The sequence below is a fragment of the Lodderomyces beijingensis genome, assembly GCF_963989305.1.
Source record: "Lodderomyces beijingensis strain CBS 14171 genome assembly, chromosome: 3".
In the NCBI taxonomy this organism is placed as follows: domain Eukaryota; kingdom Fungi; phylum Ascomycota; class Pichiomycetes; order Serinales; family Debaryomycetaceae; genus Lodderomyces; species Lodderomyces beijingensis.
Window position 1 is genome coordinate 2,276,835 of NC_089972.1, and position 19,208 is coordinate 2,296,042.

The 19,208-nt window shown below is 43.7% G+C and overlaps 9 protein-coding genes across 9 annotated transcripts; 5 read left to right on the plus strand and 4 right to left on the minus strand. All coding sequences in view use genetic code 12, as the record gives it.

The window, feature by feature from the left end:
- Positions 1-290: 290 nt before the first annotated feature.
- Positions 291-977, minus strand: LODBEIA_P30640 (60S ribosomal protein eL6; the record flags this gene model as incomplete). Its single annotated transcript, XM_066973133.1, has 2 exons — positions 291-809; positions 966-977. 2 exons carry the CDS (start codon positions 975-977, stop codon positions 291-293), a joined length of 531 nt encoding a protein of 176 aa, XP_066830002.1.
- A 417-nt stretch (positions 978-1,394) lies between these two features.
- On the minus strand, positions 1,395-3,032 carry LODBEIA_P30650 (uncharacterized protein; the record flags this gene model as incomplete). The annotated part of the gene is made up of 1 exon (XM_066973134.1): positions 1,395-3,032. The coding sequence occupies one exon, from the start codon at positions 3,030-3,032 to the stop codon at positions 1,395-1,397; it is 1,638 nt and encodes a 545-aa protein (XP_066830003.1).
- Positions 3,033-3,427: 395 nt separating this feature from the next.
- LODBEIA_P30660 (uncharacterized protein) lies at positions 3,428-4,936 on the plus strand (the record flags this gene model as incomplete). Its single annotated transcript, XM_066973135.1, has 2 exons — positions 3,428-3,436; positions 3,539-4,936. The coding sequence occupies 2 exons, from the start codon at positions 3,428-3,430 to the stop codon at positions 4,934-4,936; spliced, it is 1,407 nt and encodes a 468-aa protein (XP_066830004.1).
- Positions 4,937-6,491: 1,555 nt separating this feature from the next.
- On the plus strand, positions 6,492-9,461 carry LODBEIA_P30670 (uncharacterized protein; the record flags this gene model as incomplete). The annotated part of the gene is made up of 1 exon (XM_066973136.1): positions 6,492-9,461. The coding sequence occupies one exon, from the start codon at positions 6,492-6,494 to the stop codon at positions 9,459-9,461; it is 2,970 nt and encodes a 989-aa protein (XP_066830005.1).
- Positions 9,462-9,562: 101 nt separating this feature from the next.
- Positions 9,563-11,713, minus strand: LODBEIA_P30680 (uncharacterized protein; the record flags this gene model as incomplete). The annotated part of the gene is made up of 1 exon (XM_066973137.1): positions 9,563-11,713. One exon carries the CDS (start codon positions 11,711-11,713, stop codon positions 9,563-9,565), a length of 2,151 nt encoding a protein of 716 aa, XP_066830006.1.
- Positions 11,714-12,638: 925 nt separating this feature from the next.
- On the minus strand, positions 12,639-14,540 carry LODBEIA_P30690 (uncharacterized protein; the record flags this gene model as incomplete). Its single annotated transcript, XM_066973138.1, has 1 exon — positions 12,639-14,540. One exon carries the CDS (start codon positions 14,538-14,540, stop codon positions 12,639-12,641), a length of 1,902 nt encoding a protein of 633 aa, XP_066830007.1.
- A 955-nt stretch (positions 14,541-15,495) lies between these two features.
- Positions 15,496-16,764, plus strand: LODBEIA_P30700 (uncharacterized protein; the record flags this gene model as incomplete). Its single annotated transcript, XM_066973140.1, has 1 exon — positions 15,496-16,764. The coding sequence occupies one exon, from the start codon at positions 15,496-15,498 to the stop codon at positions 16,762-16,764; it is 1,269 nt and encodes a 422-aa protein (XP_066830008.1).
- A 143-nt stretch (positions 16,765-16,907) lies between these two features.
- On the plus strand, positions 16,908-17,936 carry LODBEIA_P30710 (uncharacterized protein; the record flags this gene model as incomplete). Its single annotated transcript, XM_066973141.1, has 1 exon — positions 16,908-17,936. The coding sequence occupies one exon, from the start codon at positions 16,908-16,910 to the stop codon at positions 17,934-17,936; it is 1,029 nt and encodes a 342-aa protein (XP_066830009.1).
- A 97-nt stretch (positions 17,937-18,033) lies between these two features.
- On the plus strand, positions 18,034-19,188 carry LODBEIA_P30720 (uncharacterized protein; the record flags this gene model as incomplete). Its single annotated transcript, XM_066973142.1, has 1 exon — positions 18,034-19,188. One exon carries the CDS (start codon positions 18,034-18,036, stop codon positions 19,186-19,188), a length of 1,155 nt encoding a protein of 384 aa, XP_066830010.1.
- Between the last annotated feature and the right edge of the window lie 20 nt (positions 19,189-19,208).

The following is a 19,208-nucleotide window of genomic DNA, read 5'->3' on the forward strand; positions in this document are numbered from 1 at the left end:
GAGATGATCACGTGCACGCGTGGCACATGGGCGACAGCGATTTGAGAACTTGAGCACGGAGAACGACGAGAACAGAGACAACAGAGCGGGCAGGAGAGCCAAAACCAACCACACAGGGCCAAACAAATGTATCAAAACGTATTACAGATTTTTTTGTGAATAAAACACTATACAAGTATACAAGTTAAACGGCCTAGACACCTCTAACCTCTAACCTCTACACACGTCCCTTCGTCTTCTTCTTCATTCTCTCTCTCTTTTTTTTCATTTTCCCGTCTCCCAAAAGTTCATTAGAATTTCAACAAGTGTGGTTTGTCTCCGCTCTTCAATGAGAATGAAGCAGCCAAGTATTGTTTCAACAATGGAGTCTTTTTGATTTCAGACAACAAAGCAGCATCAACAGATTTTTGGTCAGCAACTCTTTCGCCCTTGATTTCCTTCTTGGCGGGAGCTTGTTCGAAGAACTCGGCTTCGGTCTTCTTTGATTTTGGCTTTTGTTCTCTGGCAAAGTATTCAACGTTGAACTTGGAAACATCGACACCTTCGACGTTGACCTTGGTGGATGTGGCAATGACGTATCTGGCATTGACTCTTCTCAATGGGACACCGTTGACTTTGAATGGACCGGAAACTAATAAAGTGTTGTCTTCCAAGCTCTTCAAGTATACGACTCTCTTACCTCTGAATCTGCCAGCCAACAAGATCAAGACGGTACCTGGGACTAATGATGGACGCAATTTTTGTGGACGAGCGGTCTTTCTTGCTTGCCTTGGAACGGCAGCATCTTCTGAACTGTACCACTTTGGAGCCTGCATTTCGTGGAGTTAGTATTGATACCAAAAAAAAAAATGATCTTGCAAAAAAAAAAGAACAAGTAAAGGAATACCTGGTCATCCTAAGGAAGACACATGGCTCCCATCAAAGTTCTCCATTTCGCATCTGGCTCCTTGTGTTTGCAAACATACTGTTGGACTCATTATTATCGGTTGTGTATGGGTGACTCAAGCTAGTGTGTGATTGAAGTTTTTCTACAGATAAGTGAAAATTGAGTTCTCTCAGTAGTTTTGGTACTAGCATTGGTGAGAGTGCGCGGGAATAGCTACCAGATGGGTGTATGGTGATGTTTGTGGGATGCGTGACTATACCCTGAGAAAACGATTATGCACGTGATGTGCACGTGAGACAAAATACAACCTTATCAACACCATCATTAGGTGATGCTACTAGGCACGCAGTACTTTGTAGTGAGCCCTGCTCGCTAAAACCTGAAAACACACGGCGGGGTGTGCCTATGATGGGCCGTGTGTATGAGGGTGTATGAGTGTATTAGTGTATGAGTGAGAGAGGAATTCTGCTAGTCATTATTTCCAAGCAAGATAATATCAACTACCCATCTATACACTTCGTCTCCAAGTTTTGTAATTTCCAAGATTGAACCTGGGGAACGGGTGAGCTTCGGTGTTGAAAACGTATTGGTCCAACGGAATCGTGTTATCGTCGTCAAATAGCAAGTATAGATACTTGAGGGTCTCGGCAAACCAGAAGGACTCCAAATTATCGCTGTATTTCGAAGTGCCGTCTTCATTCAAACTGGTAACGTCACTTAACGAATCAAAGCTAATGTCTCCCTTTTCGTTGACTACTTTCGAGTACTGCATAAAACTGTTGAAAATCTCCAAGCCCCAGCGCCTGTATTTCTCATCTCCCGTGATTCTATACAAGTAGAACAACGACTCAACCGTTTCTGGACGCTGTAAATTGTGTCTGTCGGCACGCTTGATGAAGAAATTCTTCAGCTTGGTAGGATCGGTATTGAACACAACAATCTCTGGCGATAAGCGGGTTGGTGCGACATCGGCGTACATTCTATAGCATGTTTCTGTGAGCTCGGCACCCAAGATGAAATCCGACTCTCTATCCTGGTTCCACCAACTTTCCTTCATCGCCTCTTCCAAAGTCAACCCATTTGTTGCTCCCACGGCCAACGTACCGCCAAAGAAGCAGACCAAGTGGTCCATCTTTGTTGAAAAAGGCCCGCCAATGCCATTTTCCAACTCGCCAATAAAAGTAAGTCCATCTGGCTCGGTTTTTCTCACCAAATGTTTCTTAACTCCGGCAACACTTTCGCGGTACATGTCATAATAGACCTCTTCCTCTTGATATGTCTGCAAGTACTGCTTGATCAAGTACTCGTAGTAGGAGTCGCCTCTGCTTCCCAATCTTATCAATTTGCCTTGATACTTGCCAGTGTCAGGGTCGACGTAAATCGGGACCAAGCCGGCTTTTGGCTTGTTTGCTTCCAACACCTTCATGACATTTTCAGACAAGTCCCACCAGTCCTTTTCACCGGTCAATTTGGCCAAGTAACGCAACTCCAATTGCACAGTTGCTGCTTCCGCGGTAGAAGTAGCGCCGTTATCGACATGGTTCTTGACTCCCACGCCCGTCTTCAAGTTGACCGAGGAATACGGTATGCCCGAGGGGCTGTCGTAAGCTCCGTGCAACGAGTTTGCAAGCACAACTGCTTTATCCAAGTACATGTCGTCCTCACTCAAATGATACGCTGAAAGTAATCCACCCAACATTCTAATGGTGGTTTCAAAGTTGCTGACTTCGTAATCAAACTTGTAGTCTAGATTCTTGATCCAATTGCGGGCCCTGCCAACTTCCTCGGGACAATCCATAATCATCAACGTGTCGATGGAGTCAACAATCATCCAACCGAGCGGCTTTGGGCCCATGTTTTCACCCGTCTCCAGCAACGGATGGTACTCGTCATACCCCCAGCCGTACTTTTCGTAAGTGTGCCATGAGTCCAACATTGCTTGACGCACTTCCCTTTGAACTGATTTCCAGTTTGGCTGCGAGCTAAGGATATTGAAGGTAACTTCTCTAGTTGCAAAGTAGTAGATCACATATAGAGATATGGACAAGAAGAACCCCTTGAGTAACATGGCCTTCTTCTTCCGCTTAGCAGGCGATGCTGGCTTGTAGTACAACGGGAGTTGTGGTTTATCTTTATAAGTGGACATGAGGACAAGTTGTCGTTAAAAGAGCGTGTTTTTTCCTAGCAGTTTAGATTTTGGTACATCTGATTTTAGGTAAGGGCAAGAGAGATATTGCAAGAGGAGAGTCAGATCTTCTTCAGAACAGAGAGCGTGTGGAGTTGGGATAGATGGGATAGATGAGAGAACGAGACGAAGAGAGATAGAGATGGAGACGGAGATGGTGGTGATGGTCAGTGGTGGCCGTGCTGTGGGTTGACGTGGGAAATTGCGAGATATTCGAAAGTATGCGGTTCTGGCAATCAGTGGGTGTAAGTAAACATTCAATCAAACATCATGAAAAATTCTGACGTCACATAAAAAACAAATCTCAAACCTTTACTCGAGAGGAATAATCAGCAAACTACTACCAGCAAGCAAACATGTCAGAAGTAAGTATATACACGTCTACAGATATATATATATGCAAACATCAAACACAAGTGTACATAAAATGACTCGAGGTATCTTGAATGATTACTAACTGAAGTTAGTCGAGGTCAAAATTTGATTTAGAACCTAATCCCTTTGAAAGATCATTTGCTACAAAAGAATCCAGCACAACAAGCCATCAAACGAATGGGTCGAGTTCCGAGCTTGATACTATAGGCTCTGGCCAAGCCAGAGCCTTTGAGGCGCACGTCCCCGTACATCCAATAAAGCTCCCCGGCATAACTCCTCCTTTGTTTACCCCTGGAGGACGAAGGTTGCCACCGTTGGAGCTGACATCGAATCCTGGCACTCCCACAACAAATCTATGGACGAGTCTAATGACGTCCTCGAATCATCCTCCACAACAAAACTATAACCAGTTTATGACGACTTTGAGGAAGACGGGGTTGACACCAAACGAGTCAAACTTGAGAACGGGTCTTACACCGGGAGGGTTATCGAATTTTGGCTTTGGCCAAGTTCCCGGCTTATCCACGCCCGAGGCCTTTCTTAATGGGCCTATTACTCCGGGGCTATCAAACTTGCTTGGAATGAACCAGCTTAATCAAGAAACGCAACCGGCGCAGCTGCTTCATATGCCAGAAATACAGGAAAAGAAGGAACTACCAGCACTTACACCTCCGCCGTCTTTGCCCGCGCCCCAGCCTCCTAATCCGCCCCAACAGAAGTGGCAACCACATTTTCGGTCGCAACCACAAGCACCGGCACAGTCACAACCTCTAGCATCAGCACAGTCACAACCACAAGCACAGTCTCGGTCGCAGTCGCAGTCTCGGTCGCAGTCTCGGTCGCAGACACAGTCACAACCACAGTCGCAACAGCTGCTATCGCTGACAGTTTCTCAAAGACAGTCATCACCCGAAATCAAGAAAGATCCTTCGGCAGAACCAGTAGTTGAAGCTCCCAAGAAAAAGACAAAAACCCCGAGAGGAACCAAACGGCCCAGAAAGGAGAAGAAAAAGGAGAGTGAAGGAGATGATGGCAAGGCAACGAATAATGGAAGCACCAATATGAACCCCGCATCTTCTAGTAGTAATAACACCAACAACACCAACAACACCAACAACACTAATGGTGCCAACAATGATGAAGATAAACGTAAAAGTTTTCTTGAAAGAAATAGAGTTGCAGCATCCAAATGTCGTCAGAGAAAAAAACAGTTGATTCAAAAAATGGAAGATGAGTTGACATTTTACTCGAACGGATACCGAGAATCAAGTGCTCAAGTCTTGCAACTAAGGAGCCAAGTGCTAAACTTGAAAAACATCTTGACAGCTCACAAGACGTGCGCTTCATTAGTGCAATATTGCGGTGGTGCGGAGAATTTGGAAAAGATTTTGAACGAAGCAACGTTGGTGACTGAAACTACAATGCAGGCCCAAAATAACATGAGCTCCATACCATCCACCATTCCAACTACATTGAACATAGACCAATAACAATGTTAAGAACGTAAAAGATTAGAGCTAAAGCTGAAGCTGACGTTGAAGTTGAATGTAGAATGTATTTTAATGTAAAATGTAAAAGTTTCTTTGTGTGATTTAATTGCTCAGGATATGCGAGTGTGTTGTAGATCTTTTCAGCTTTCCAATGCTCTTTGTTTGCTACTTCTATCTTTTTAGTATCTTGCAAAAGGGTGTGCGGTGGAAGGAGGAGAAATACGAAGTCTAAGATTTGATTTACGTACGCCAATCTCTGGAAATCAACCGACTGCAGTTGCAAAAGGAAAAGGAAAATACAAACCAAACTAACGGAAGCAAAACCGTTTAGGCTAAAAGATAACCGATGAGGAGAACTCACTAGCTAAAGTGAGCCCTATTTGGGTGTTGATCAAGCGGATGAACCCTTGATTTTCAAGTAAATCAGAAAATCAATAATGTTTTATTTGGTTTCTCTTTCGTTGATGTATTTCCAAACGTCACTTCTACCAGTGGCAGTAATAATAGAAGGGTTATGGGTATGTGGAGGGTGAGTTGGTTTTATCACTTGTCACGTGACAGCAAAGAAAACAAACACCCCTGCCCCCCCCCAACACACACACCACCTCCTCTTGGGCTTCTTCTGCTTCTGCTTCTGCCTCTTCAACATTCGTGTTGATAGCAAGAGTCCCACACGCGTGTTCTATAGCCATAGTCAGTACCAAGAAGAGGACCCTTTGCTGTCTTTTTAAAAAATTTACGAAACCACAGACGTGTCTGCGTGAAACGAGAACCCTGAGGGCCGCGCTACTTGTAGGCAAATACCCAGTAACCAGTGCGATGACAATAGAACAGACAAAACAAAGCAAAACAAAGCAAAAAGAGGAGATTCAAGCATGGAGACATGAAGGGTGCTTCCGCCACGGAGCACAGTGCAAGTGTGTCTCTGCGGTTATGATATTTCCACTCTTTTTGCAAAAAAAAGGAAAAAAAAAGATTGGCGAAGCAGATGCAAATGGTGGAAATTTAACCTCTTTAGTAGCCATCCTACCCTGTCTCGATTGTAAGTTTCATACTCGTGTAAAGTGCGTTTCCTTCGCAATGGTGGGTCTCTGATACTCGAGCACAGTGAAAACAAAAAAAAAAATTGAAAAAAGGGGACCCATTAGGCGACACACTTCAACTTAACACGATGTACAAGCTAGTTGGGATTGGCAGGGGTTCAGTAAATAAAACAGCCTGTTTCAAACTGATAGGCGATGGTGGTGGAAATTGATGGCCTTGATATAAACAACCAAAAGAAAACGCATCAACCCTCGGGTGTGAATCAGCTGGTGTTTGGTAACCTTCCTCTTTTTCATGAAGAAACAGTAGCGAGGGCCACAGGTTTATTTTTCTTTTTTAGAACCAAATTCATCTACGTTTTCTTTATTTCTTTACAACAGCCACCCACCAGTGCCACCACCGCTGAGCGTGACCGTGACCGTGACAAGAAGAAACAGCGGGGAGTACTAATCATCAAGAGGAGCGCCGTACTCTCTTTTGAAAAGGAGGTTCATCATTACTCACATAAACTATGGATAAACCGTTACCGAGGATTGTTGATGGTATTCAACTACCTAGTCTACCTTTCTATGATCCTTCAAGAGCCACCAAAGCAACAGCAGCAGCAATAACATTGCCTCCCATTCCACCTGTTCCAACATCATCCTCCTTGGGTTCAGCCTCAGCCTCAGCTTCAACATCAGCAACAACTCTAACCTCATTACCGGGTTCCGTTCACCCGGACCAATTCACTAGATCCAATGTACAGACTGTGATCCATTTGATAACTCAAGAATTGAAAACCAATGGTACCAAAACACCGCACATCTTTTTGCCGTTTAGATCGAAAGTAAGTGACTCCAAGTTGAGTAAGTTCTTGTCGTTGATTGCTCCACAAGGGATCATTCTACAAGACTCCAATTCAATTGCCAAAATATGCTCAGAATCGGATGAATTCACGCTTATTTCATGCTTGAAATACTTTTGGTCAAGGTTACCAAACAACGAAATCATTGGCATTGATGTTTACAACGAGTTCAAAAAAAGAGAAAGTGAACGCAAATTCCCCAAAAATGCGTTTTTGACTATAATGCCCAAATGTTTGAAATCTCAAGCTCATGCGTCCATTGTACATGACTTTTTGGATTTGATATTGAGCTTGATTTCAAATTCGCAGTTTAACCACCTCAATGGTAGGAAAATCAGCATGATGGCCAGCTTTTGGGCGTTCAACACGCGTTCAACTACAAGTTCAAAAGAAGCTGATTTTATGGAAGGTATCGAAAATTGGAAGAGCTACTCAATGGCACTATTCCATTTGGTATTATCGTTTTTACGTTCAATGCTTCCGGAAAAGAATTCAGAGGCTTTGCAATTGCCAAAGTCGCTACAAAGTATACTAGTTGCAACTCAATATCCTCCTGTTGAAAAAGAAAACTATAGACTGATTACTATTCCATGTTTATCAGTATCCACAAACAAGCCTTCTTCCAATGCCTATGATTTACTTGGTAAAGTTCGAAAGAATTTATCATTCGACAAGAATGACATTTCAAAAGAAAACTACACCATTTTGAAGAATGTGTTTTCTAAAAGGACAACAAATGATATCATCGATACTTTTACCGAGGAATCGAAACGAGTATTGGCACGAATAACAGCTGAGCAGTCGACAAATGAATATGGCTTGAGACCAGGATGGGCTAAACCGGGGCGCGGCAAACAAGAGGATCTCCCGCTTGTTTCAACTGTCAGCATCAAAAACGTCACCATTCAAGACTTTTACGTTTGGACATGGTTGGCTTCACTTGCTAGCGACCAGCCCGAACTGGTCAAGTCTGCATTTGGAAGGTCAATTGTAATGGAGGCGAGTGTCTTGGGTTTCCAGAAATGGGTCGTGGTGACTGAAAAGATGATGGACAAGAGAGTTTATAACAAGCTCTCTGAACTGCAATATATGCAGACCAAATTGGCGCTAACCAAGACGTACAAGGATCTCCCACTCCCGCCACTTCCCAATGAAAAAAATCAACTGGAGGAGGAAGAACAACAACAGCGTCAAGATGAGGACCCCCTGAATATACTGCAGATCACGTCTAGTCGGTCCGGAGACGTAATCGCAGTTTACGAAGAAATGGGCAGTCTGATTGCTGACGATTCAAGTTATATCTACCCAACTTCGGTGACCACTGAAGATGTTCGAAAGTTAGAATCTGACATGGGAAAAAAATTGAGTTTGCAGTATGCAAAAGTTATTGAGGATAATCAAGATAACGATCATGAAAATCATTTTGGTGCCCGAGGCGTTCCCACCCGCAAAGCTCCGCCGGCAGGTCATCATCAATCTCGTGGGTCGCAATATCTGAGCAAGAGAGGCTCGTCAGGGGATGAGACTTTTTCACGGACCAATACCGTGGCCTCGTCCCGTGAAGAATTGGACTTTTCCGCGTTTGATGGTAAAAATGTTGACTCGGGCCCCACTATTCAGCAGATGGGTGATTTTGATCAAGATAAACAGCGAAGGAAGGAAGAAAAGAAGGCGAAAAAGCATGCAGAAGCTGCTCAACTTGCTGCTGCTCAAGCTGCCGGGTTCCCCTACGCTGTGGTACCACTAAATGATAATAATGATAATAATATGGTGCCTCCGCCATCTATGCAAACTATACCTTACGGAAACGACACCAGAGTCCCACACTTGGACTCTCCAGATACATTAAAACGCATGTCGAATCCTGTGGACGTAAACGTTCCATCAGATTCAACAAAAAACCTCCCACTTACCTCACCGGTGCCAACATTCATGTCTCCCATGACACAGTATCAAGACCAGTCGATGTTTGGCTTTGTCGCGTCCCCCACGGACTCTACGCGGTGGACGGGACATCATCGAAACTCTGCCCACCAATATTCACTGCGAACCTCGTACGCGTCAATGGGAAGCCGAGAGTCGTACGTTTACCACAATCCAAGCGCGTCTCCAGAAAGAAACCGTTTATCTTTACCAAACTCGTCGCAACAGGGTCAGCACCCATTGTTGAATTCGAATGAGGGGTTAAATCTGAGGTCAGAGGATGCATTTGCAAGTCCTCCACAGAAACGAAGCTCAGCACCGCTGGGTCAAACTAGCCAGCCCATGTCTATGCACAGCCAAATACCTCATCCTATGATGTACCAGTACAACAATCCAAATCAATACATGCCAACGCAACAGCCGATGCCTATGAATTTTAATCCTGGTGAAATGACACACCAGTACTACCCACAATACTCGCCAACACCACAACATGGGGCAGCGCATTTCCACCCTTCGCCAACACCACAACACGGGGCAACGCATTATCAGTTCTCAAGAAACCATCCTCACAACATGACCCCGACCAAAAACGGTCATGACGGACCTGCTTTAAATGTGGCCCCAATAGGAGTTAAGCATGATAAGAACAAGCCTACTAACAAGGCAAATTTAAGACAAGCATTAATCAATGGAGACTTTGGGATATAAAATTTTGATAAATATATTTTAATAAATAAATAAATAAATAAATAAGTATAGATAAATAGTTGTTTTTTTTTTTTAGATAATCATAGAATGTGCCTTTTTTTTTAGTATTCACTGAGTCTCAATTTTTTACTCAAATCACGCATACTGTAGCCTGATGAAGTTCCTCTAGTCAAGAATGGCGGCTCTGGAGATTGGCCTCTACTCTTGATATCTTCTTCACCAACATCGAAATAACCATACCCACCGAGTAAAGTTGTGAAGCTCTTGCTGTTTAAACCGAAAACAGGGTTTGACTTTAAATCCATCTTTTTCTGCAACTCGACTTGGCCCCAAATGTTGGCAATTTCTTGAAGGTACGAGTTTAACGTTACCAAGAATCTTGAAGTTTGACGGTATTTTGAACCAACACAGAATGATATGGAGTCATCTTTGATAATGTAGCCAATACCAAATCCATTGGGTGACACGGGACCAAAGCCGAAAAGACGCAATGACGGATTACCGCAGTTTGAAGTTGAGATAATGGTATTGTTGAGTCTGTCCCAACCTGGATCAGCAAAAATATCCGGCAAATCAACAATATTAATATTGTCAGGAATTTCGAACTTCAAATCTCCCCCTGGGGTCAAGCCTTTAGCTTGCTGTTCATAACGAATGAGCAATCTCTTCCATAAACAAAACAAGGCATACAAATGACGATCAACACCTTCTCCGTTTGAACATAATCTAGTCTGACTCGAATGCGATTTACAGGCTTGGTTTAAGTATTCCAATTTATCAGAATTGGCAACAGTGGGATCAAAGAATTTGCGAACAAACATATTGGATTCTTGAGACACGGTTCTAATGGCTTCAGTTCTTCCGTGAAAGAAATTCTTGGTCATTGCTGGTTCATAAGTGCACTCGACTTTACCGTACAAGGCATAATAAGTTGCTTGGAAAGCCATTTGAACAAAAGCATCAGGACTAAATTTCATCTTCTTGATTTGACTCGAGCCATAGTGTCTAAATTCCAAATGGCGCAATTCATTTTGGTTAATCAAGTCTGATAATCTAGTTTCGCCGAATCTCAACGCCAAGCTCAAGTCGGGAGTTAGGTCCCATTCGAGTTTTCTGGGAACTGTGATGAGATCATCGTCGCTAGGTTGCGAGTCAGTTGAACTGTTGCTTTTGTACAAGGATGGGGCATGGCTGTTGATGGAGTGGGCAAAAGACAAAATCGAATCGGTGTAGATGTCGGAAACAAAACGCAAAACGGTGTGGCCATCAACACCAGTGTGTTCGAAATTGACGCCGGCTTTCCCATTTTTGGTGATGATGATTTGCATCTTGTCATACCATCTATTGGTGCAAGTACCAATTTGGATACCTTTATCCAAAATCGATAATCCGCAAAGCATATTTTTGGAAAGCTGAGACAAGTCGTCAATCTCAATGTCATCAAGACATAGGATAAACAACGCCGAGTCTATAATTTTCAAAACTTCCTTGTTGATGGCATTGGCATTGATCAAGTTTTTACGCACATGAGCCCAAACGCCTCTATTTTCCGAAGTCAACACCCCAAACGAGGATTTGGCAATATCGTTGGCGGACGTCAACAAGGAATCATGAACAATTGAATGGAAATTGACATTCAAGTCCGATTCATTGAGAATAATGTTGTGTTTTGAGTCCAAGACATCAAACCAATAAAATTGAGATTTGGACATGACAACAATGTGGTTCGAAGTCGGATCCGAGTGCATTATACAGCCATCGTTGGTGGGGATTCTTGAAGCGCCAAATAGTTTGGAAAATTGGTACATGCACAAGGGTTTGCCGTTTTTCAAAAGATCCACGCTCAACGTCTCCTTTTTCAAAGCCTGGATGAACTTTAACGAGGACAAGGTCAAAGTAGTAGCTCTTTTAATCTGCGGATCAATGGAACTGGTTTCATTCTGAGTAAACGGGTCATCCTCCAACAAAAAAAAGGGGTTCAAGTTGAGCACCACGGGCGAATCGTAGTTCAAATAAGCATCGTACCAAAACTGCTCAATGTAACTAGGCTTATCTGCAGCGTATTGCCTCAAGCAATCATCTAAAAAGTGGCCAACGCCTCCTTCTCGAACAAACGACTTGACTGCTGCCTCGGTGGTGGCGTACTCTTGCTCGGTCTGTAGAGGCTTCAACACCTTAAGGTAATTGGTGCATGTCTGGCTCAAATCGGGGATGGGGAGCTTCTTTAGTTGACTTTGAAGTTGAAACGTCATCAAAATAGTACCACCAGTAGCTTATACCAAAAAGAGCTTCTTTCAATAGCGACAAACCTCGAGGTCCACTTGAACTCAAAAACTCTCAACAACCTGTCAATTTCAAGTTCCAATGACACGTGTCAACACCGGGGGTAGATTCCATAAGGGAGGGCCCAATGGCGGTGATTATATAGAAAATTGAATCATTTGGCTAAAGGCCAACCAGAACGTGACCCCAATGGCCTTGTGGTGGCTAGTAGTGTACCTGAGCTCAATAGTAATTCTGGGGTAATTTTTTCACGAACCAACCAACCAACCAACCAAGCTATAAGCCAAGTACAGGAAAATTTTTATTTTCCTTTCATATGGGTTTATTTGAGTGAGTTGGGCGGGAAACCACACTCGTGGGAGAGTTCAAGATGTTTTTTTCTTACAGCTGGGAGTCACTTTGAAGAGTTCTTTTGGGAGAGAGATGTCCCTTGATTCATCGAGACGGCTGCCCTAACACCATGAAAGATCTCACAATTGATCGCCAGCTACTTACTTAGATCGCATCTTCTGACGTTGAATGTTGACTTTTTTTTTTCTTGTCTTGTCTTGTTTCTTCTGGATGTTTATTTGTTTGTGGGGTAGATTCGCATCATTCCAACCTTTTGCTATTTCGTTGAAACTCCGACGATGCCAGATAACCACGATGCACGTTAATGCAAAGGGGTTGGTTTTCTACCCTCTTCTTTTCGATATTTTTTTTTTTCGAACCACCAATACCTTTGGCGTCCAAGACTATTTACCGAGAATGGTGCAATAAGATCATTTTATCTCTATCTATCTCTGGTCTATCATTTTTCTACAGTGTATATATACAAACCCGAGTCTGCTTGTGTGATGCACAATTGACGCCTGTCGGTATTTGTCGGTGTTTGGCAGTGTCTCGCTGTTTTTTCTAATAACCATCTGCTTCACCTCTTTTCCTCCAATAATCAGATACTCCGTGCAAGTCACCATTACTTAGTCTTTTAATCCCATTCATTGCGGTTAATGCCCCGGTTTCAATAAAGCTGTGTCCCTTTGCAAGCAACTTTTCATATACTCCAGCAAACTCTTGCTTGAATACGGTGATGTTTTCACACATCACGTGCTCGGGAATCAATTGATGATGTAATCTCGGATACGATATAGCTTCAAGGAGATTAAACTGTTTGTAGTAGACCCTGATAATTGCCTGCAAGATGGTGTTGGTGATTCTGCTACCACCTGCGGCTCCAATAACAAAGTCGGTTATATTGTTATTGTTGTTGTTGGTGATGATTGTGGGCGCGGTTGACGACAAGGGTCTTCTAGCAGGATGGATGAAATTGTAAATCGAGGGTGTAAGATTGAAAGCGTTGCTTGTATTGGGCATGGCAAAATCATCCATCTCGTCGTTTAAAATGATCCCCGTTTGCCTGTCGTACACCATGGAACCAAATAATAAATTGACTGTTGTTGTCATGCTTATGGAATTGTCATCCTCATCAACAATTGCAAAATGCGATGTTCCTTGAGGCTCAACTAGCTCGTATTTGGGGTCATAGTGTTGCCATGGGAAAGTCGTTGAATCTGAATAACCATCTCTATCTAATAAATCGTTGATCCACCCATGGCAAGTGAAATTCTCAATCACTTTAAAGCGACCATCATAATCACCAAGTCTAGTGCGAACAGAACTCGACCATTTATAACTCTCAATCAACTTGTGATTGAACAAGGTATCCTCATCGTCATCGTCAACACCATGAGCATCACTTTTGGCATGATAAACAGTGTCAAAGAAGTTTAGACCTGCAATTAAAGCCAACCCCGATGAAACTCCATTGCTTGTGTAAACAGTATAGTTGCCAATATTGGTGGAAAGCGGCTCTTCAATCGCGAGTTTGTAATTGGCAAAATCTTGCTTGGTGACTATGCCACCCCATTTTGTAATTGATTCAACCAAAGATTCAACAATGGGTCCCTCAGGATCATAAAATATCGCACTGCTTCCATTCCTAGCAATCAACTCCAACGTGTCTGCATAATTTGGTCTCTTGATCAAGTCTCCTTTCTTGACCAATCGGTCTTTATTGAATATAAAGTCCCAGGTCTTTTTCAAGGGGGGAACTTTTGACAATACCATGTCATATTCAATACTAACCACTTTTTCAAACAATTCAGAACATATCCAACCGTTTCTGTTCAATTCCGCCACCGGTTGAATCAATTGACTCCAACTCATCTTGCCGCTGCCATGGCGTTTGTACAACTCCTCAAGACCCTTGAGTTCGCCAGGTACCGCCACACTCAAACCGCCGATTTTGCTCAACACAAACAGTCCGTGGTACATTTCCTTGTATGCCTTGGCAGGAGCCATTTCACGCGCATCTATACTTAGAACATTTCCCTTGTGTCTGCTCAAGATAAATCCCCCGCCACCAATACCAGAACTGTGAGAATTTATAGATCCAATGCACAAGGCAACTGTTACTGCTGCGTCTGCTGCATTGCCGCCTTGAAGTAGAATGTCTTTACCCATTGCTGAGCACAATGGGACATCACTTGCAACCATGGCTTTCGAGCCAACGTGTAAATGTTCCTTGGAAGGATTCAAGTCGGGTTGGCCAAGGTCATCATGCAATGGATCGCCTTGAATCGTTAGATATGGATCTCCTCTTTGCAAATCCGGGATCTGGTGAGGCTGCCATATAGTCTGCAAACTCGAAAAAAGCTTGAATAGAGTCACCGCACAGAGTAAAAATGCCGGTAGAAGAAGCACGGCTAGCCTTGAATAACGAGCTCGAGTATAATCTCTAGTAGTCTTTTCTGTCATGGCGAGGGACAACACAAATTTGAGTAGCTAGTATAGTAAAAACGTGTGGCGAGCAAAACGGTTGTCTATCGTCTATCTTGTATACTTGTAAGCTGGAACCTCTCCGTGGCGTTTGGCAATCCGGTTCATTTGATTGTGGATGGCGTCCGCTTTCTTCTTATCTGCCTTTTGCCTTTCAACTATTGCGTTATCGCTCATCTTGCGTGTCACGTGACACACGTTTGCTATCACGCGAATGCCCTCCCCCTGTCTGTTGTAAAAGTCAGCTTTTGTTGCAAAAATGAACACTCTGTTCTTGACAGTGAATCATACGTGGTTGAATAGTTCAACATTCCAGACTCTGAGACGACAAGATTGAATGAACACGGCTATCATCACCAAGCAAGAAGCGTTGTCAGGAATTTTGCGGCTGTTTCTCAACAAAATTTGCAAAAAATGTGTGCTGGTACCATGGAGTCGTACGTATAGACGCGTACTCTGAGCAAGAACAATAGGAGCTCAATACTGCCAACTGCTTCAGTTTGGCTCAATGCGTACATCTAATCTAGCACGCTATTCGCAAGAGCATCATGGAGATCATCGGCAGCTTTGCCACTTCATATCGGATTTGCAACCAAAATTCAAAACACCAAAAAACTTCTCAATCAGAACTTCCTTTCCTCATATAACTTGCAATCCTAACTACAAATACTACCATTAATCTCACAAGTCCATAACGGCGAGCAGCTTCGCTGGCTATATATCTCACCAGCGTGTCAGGCCCTTGAACCTCCCGCCTCCTGCTGCTTCCACTGTGTTTTGCTGTTTTGTTGCCGCTGGCGCTACCAATTCTCACTTCCCTCGATCAACGACAGAAACCTCTCATTCGATCGTTCTTTTTTTTTTTTAGAGATTGAAAATTTTCTGCTTCCTTGACGTAGTTTGATTTAGAAGCCTAGATCCAGCAAAACCAACCATGTTCAAGAGAATCTCGAGTGTTTTGCCACAGCGTTTGGCAGTTATTTCTCGTCCTTCATTGACAAGAGCCTATGCAGCTTATAATCGTGCCAAGCCACACGTTAACGTTGGTACCATTGGCCACGTTGATCATGGTAAAACCACGTTGACTGCAGCCATCACCAAGGTCTTGTCCGAAAAGGGCCAAGCTAATTTCTTGGACTACGGTTCAATTGATAGAGCACCAGAGGAAAGAGCTAGAGGTATCACTATTTCAGCTGCCCACGTGGAGTACGAAACCGATAAAAGACACTATGCCCACTCTGATTTGCCAGGCCACTCCGATTACATCAAGAATATGATTACTGGTGCTTCTCAAATGGACGGTGCCATTATTGTTGTTGCTGCCACCGATGGCCAAATGCCTCAAACGAGAGAACACATGTTGTTGGCCAGACAAGTTGGTATTCAAAACTTGGTTGTGTTTGTCAACAAGGTCGACACGATCGATGATCCTGAAATGTTGGAATTGGTTGAGATGGAAATGAGAGAATTGTTGGCTTCTTACGGATTCGATGGTGAGGCTACTCCTGTTATTATGGGTTCTGCATTGTGTGCTTTGGAAGGTAGGCAACCGGAAATTGGTGTTCAAGCCATCGAAAAATTGTTGGATGCCGTTGACGAACATATCCCAACCCCAGAAAGAGATGCCGACCAGCCATTCTTGATGCCCGTTGAAGATGTCTTTTCCATCTCTGGTAGAGGTACCGTCGTCACCGGTAGGGTCGAAAGAGGAAGCTTGAAAAAGGGTGAAGAAGTTGAAATCATTGGTGAAAACTCGTTTAAAGCCACTTCCACCGGTGTTGAAATGTTTAAGAAGGAATTGGACGCTGCTATGGCCGGTGACAACTGTGGTATCTTGTTGAGAGGTGTCAAGAGAGACGAAGTTAGAAGAGGTATGGTTTTGGCTAAACCAGGAAGCTGTACTCCTCACCAGAAATTCTTGGCTTCCATCTATATCTTGACCGCCGAAGAAGGTGGTCGTAGCACTCCATTTGGTGAAGGCTACAAGCCCCAATGCTTCTTTAGAACCACCGACGTTACTGCTACATTCTCCTTCCCTGAAGGTGAAGGCGTTGACCACTCCCAAATGGTTATGCCAGGTGACAACGTGGAGATGATTGGTACTTTGATCAAGAAGGCACCATTGGAATTGAACCAGCGTTTCAATATAAGAGAAGGTGGTAAAACCGTGGGTACCGGTATGGTTACCAGAATTATCGAGTAGACGGGACATATTGTAAATATTCATTTTGTAAATAAGAAATTGATTGAGAGTTTTTTTTTTTTTCGATTTGTTTTTCTACATTATCAATCTTTTTACTGTTGATTCCGTTCCACCTGTCTCAGTATCCACCACCACACCAGACAATGACTTGGAGAAGGGTGACTCAGAAGCTTAGCAAGCCTTTCTCCAATCTAACCAAGCTAGAAAGGTTTCTTCAAGCCTTGCGCGTGGGAAGTGCTTGTCTTGCAATTTTCTTCTCGTTGATGGTTTTGGTGGGGCCGGCCGTAAACAATAGGCTCTACATGACCAGGATCAACTGTGCACACTTGGACGTGTCCTATGGACTATACAACTCGCTAAGAAGTAGTGTTAGCTTGGCACCAACTATATTCGGGGATAACGACAGCAAGAACCAGCCCATGGGCAATAGTTTAACCAATAGCGAAATCAAGCTATTGTCGGATTATGCAGAAGCTCAGGTCGCAGGCGCTCCACAATACTGCACGTCGTCGCTTTGGTCATGGTGTTATGGGAATTACGAGTCTTATCAAACAGTGGACAAACTGGGGAGAGAAGTAACAAAGACAAGAAACGAGGTCTTGACGTGTTCGAAAAGGAGAGACTACGCGTTCGATTACCGGTCACAGTTGGAGGAGATGGGCTTACAAAGTATCTTGGCCTACGCCTACCAGAGCCAAGTTCTGAAGAGCACGCAGTATTCCGAGAGCGTGGCTTCTCGAAACCACCGCTCCTCCTTGGCTATGAATGGTATTGTGTTTTCCTGTTGCGCTCAACTCATGCTCCTTGCTTCGGCATTGATCATCTACGCAAATAGAGGATTGGAACGCGACTTGAGCAAGATCCCCAATGTCGTGTTGCATGCACTTGCTGTGCTCTCGTTGATTGCTTGTCTCAGTTCGATCATCAGTCTGTCTTTGATTACAAACTTGGTGATAATTACAAGAAACGAGGTTGCGAGTAAACTAAAGGACTTTGGGGTGTCCTTTAGCCGGGGCTACACTTGGTTCACGCTTCTTTGGTTGACAACAGTGTGCTGCATCATAACAATGGCGAGCTGGGCTCTTCCATTGTGGTGTGCAAACCCTCCACCTGAGCCCAAGTACAAGACCGATGACTCTATACTTATCGGCAAGTATACTCAGTATTTCTGAGAATTTTATTATAGATCTTAGAGCGCAATTTTTTTTTTTTCCACATTCCACCTCTTTACGTCTAGGCATCAAGTGCAAGATCAAGATCAAGTTTGAGATGGATGAGACCAACCAGGACAGGGTGGTGTCCGAATGGGAAAGGCGCAAGTACCTTCCCAAGTCCGGAGAGCCAGATCTACCACCTCAGATTTCCCAATTTGCAAACAAGACCACCGATGAGGTCATGGAGGAGTTGAACCGGCTACCGTTTTTCATGACCAAGCTTGATGAGACCGATGGAGAAGGAGGAGAAAACGTTGGCGTAGAGGCATTAAAGTCGTTGGCATATGACGGAGAGCCTCATGAAATAGCCACAAACTTCAAGACCCAGGGCAACGACTGCTACAAGGCGAAACAGTATACGCATGCGATTGAATACTATACCAAAGCGTTGGAAGTTGATTGTGGAGTTGACGACATCACCAAAAGTTTGTATTTAAACAGAGCTGCTTGCAACTTGGAGTTGAAAAACTATCGTCGGTGCATCGACGACTGCAAGAGAGTCCTCTTGATAGACGAAAAGAATATCAAAGCGTGTTTTCGAGCGGCGAAAGCATTCGATGCAATTGGCGATTTGCAAGAGGCAAAGCAAATCATTTCCTACGGGTTGACTTTTGCCGACAACAACAAAGACTTGAAGCAATTGTTGAGCCTGATTGAAAGAAAAGAGTTGGACGAAAAGAATAGAAAGATTGCACGGGAGAAACGAGAGAATGAGATTCGGATGCAGAAATCCATCCTAAACGATAGCATCAAATTGAGGCACATTGCCATAGTCAAGACAAAGAGTCCACCAGAAATGTTGAAAGAAGCAAAGATCAAGCTTGAGGATCCAGTTGACTACCAGCTGCAGTTGATTTTTCCCGCGTTGATCCTTTACCCAACAATTGACGAATTCGACTTTATAGCGGAAATCAGCGAGCTATCAACACCGCTAGAAATATTGGAGTTGATCTTCAACAGGCCACAGGAGTGGTTCGAGAAACATCCAAATTTCCGGATCAAAACGTTGGATTGCTTTATGGAAACTGCACTGGGGGGATTGGTGAAAGTTGGCAAGAAAATTGAAATCAACCAAGCTCTCATGAACGATAGTCCCAAAGCTCCCTTATTTGACAACGCCTTGAAGTTGTTTGTGGTGCCGAAACAAGAAGTGGCCGACTGGGTATCGAAATGGAGCAAGGATCTAGCGTTGGAAAATCGTGTAGACTAGCCTTTTCTTTTTTTTATTTA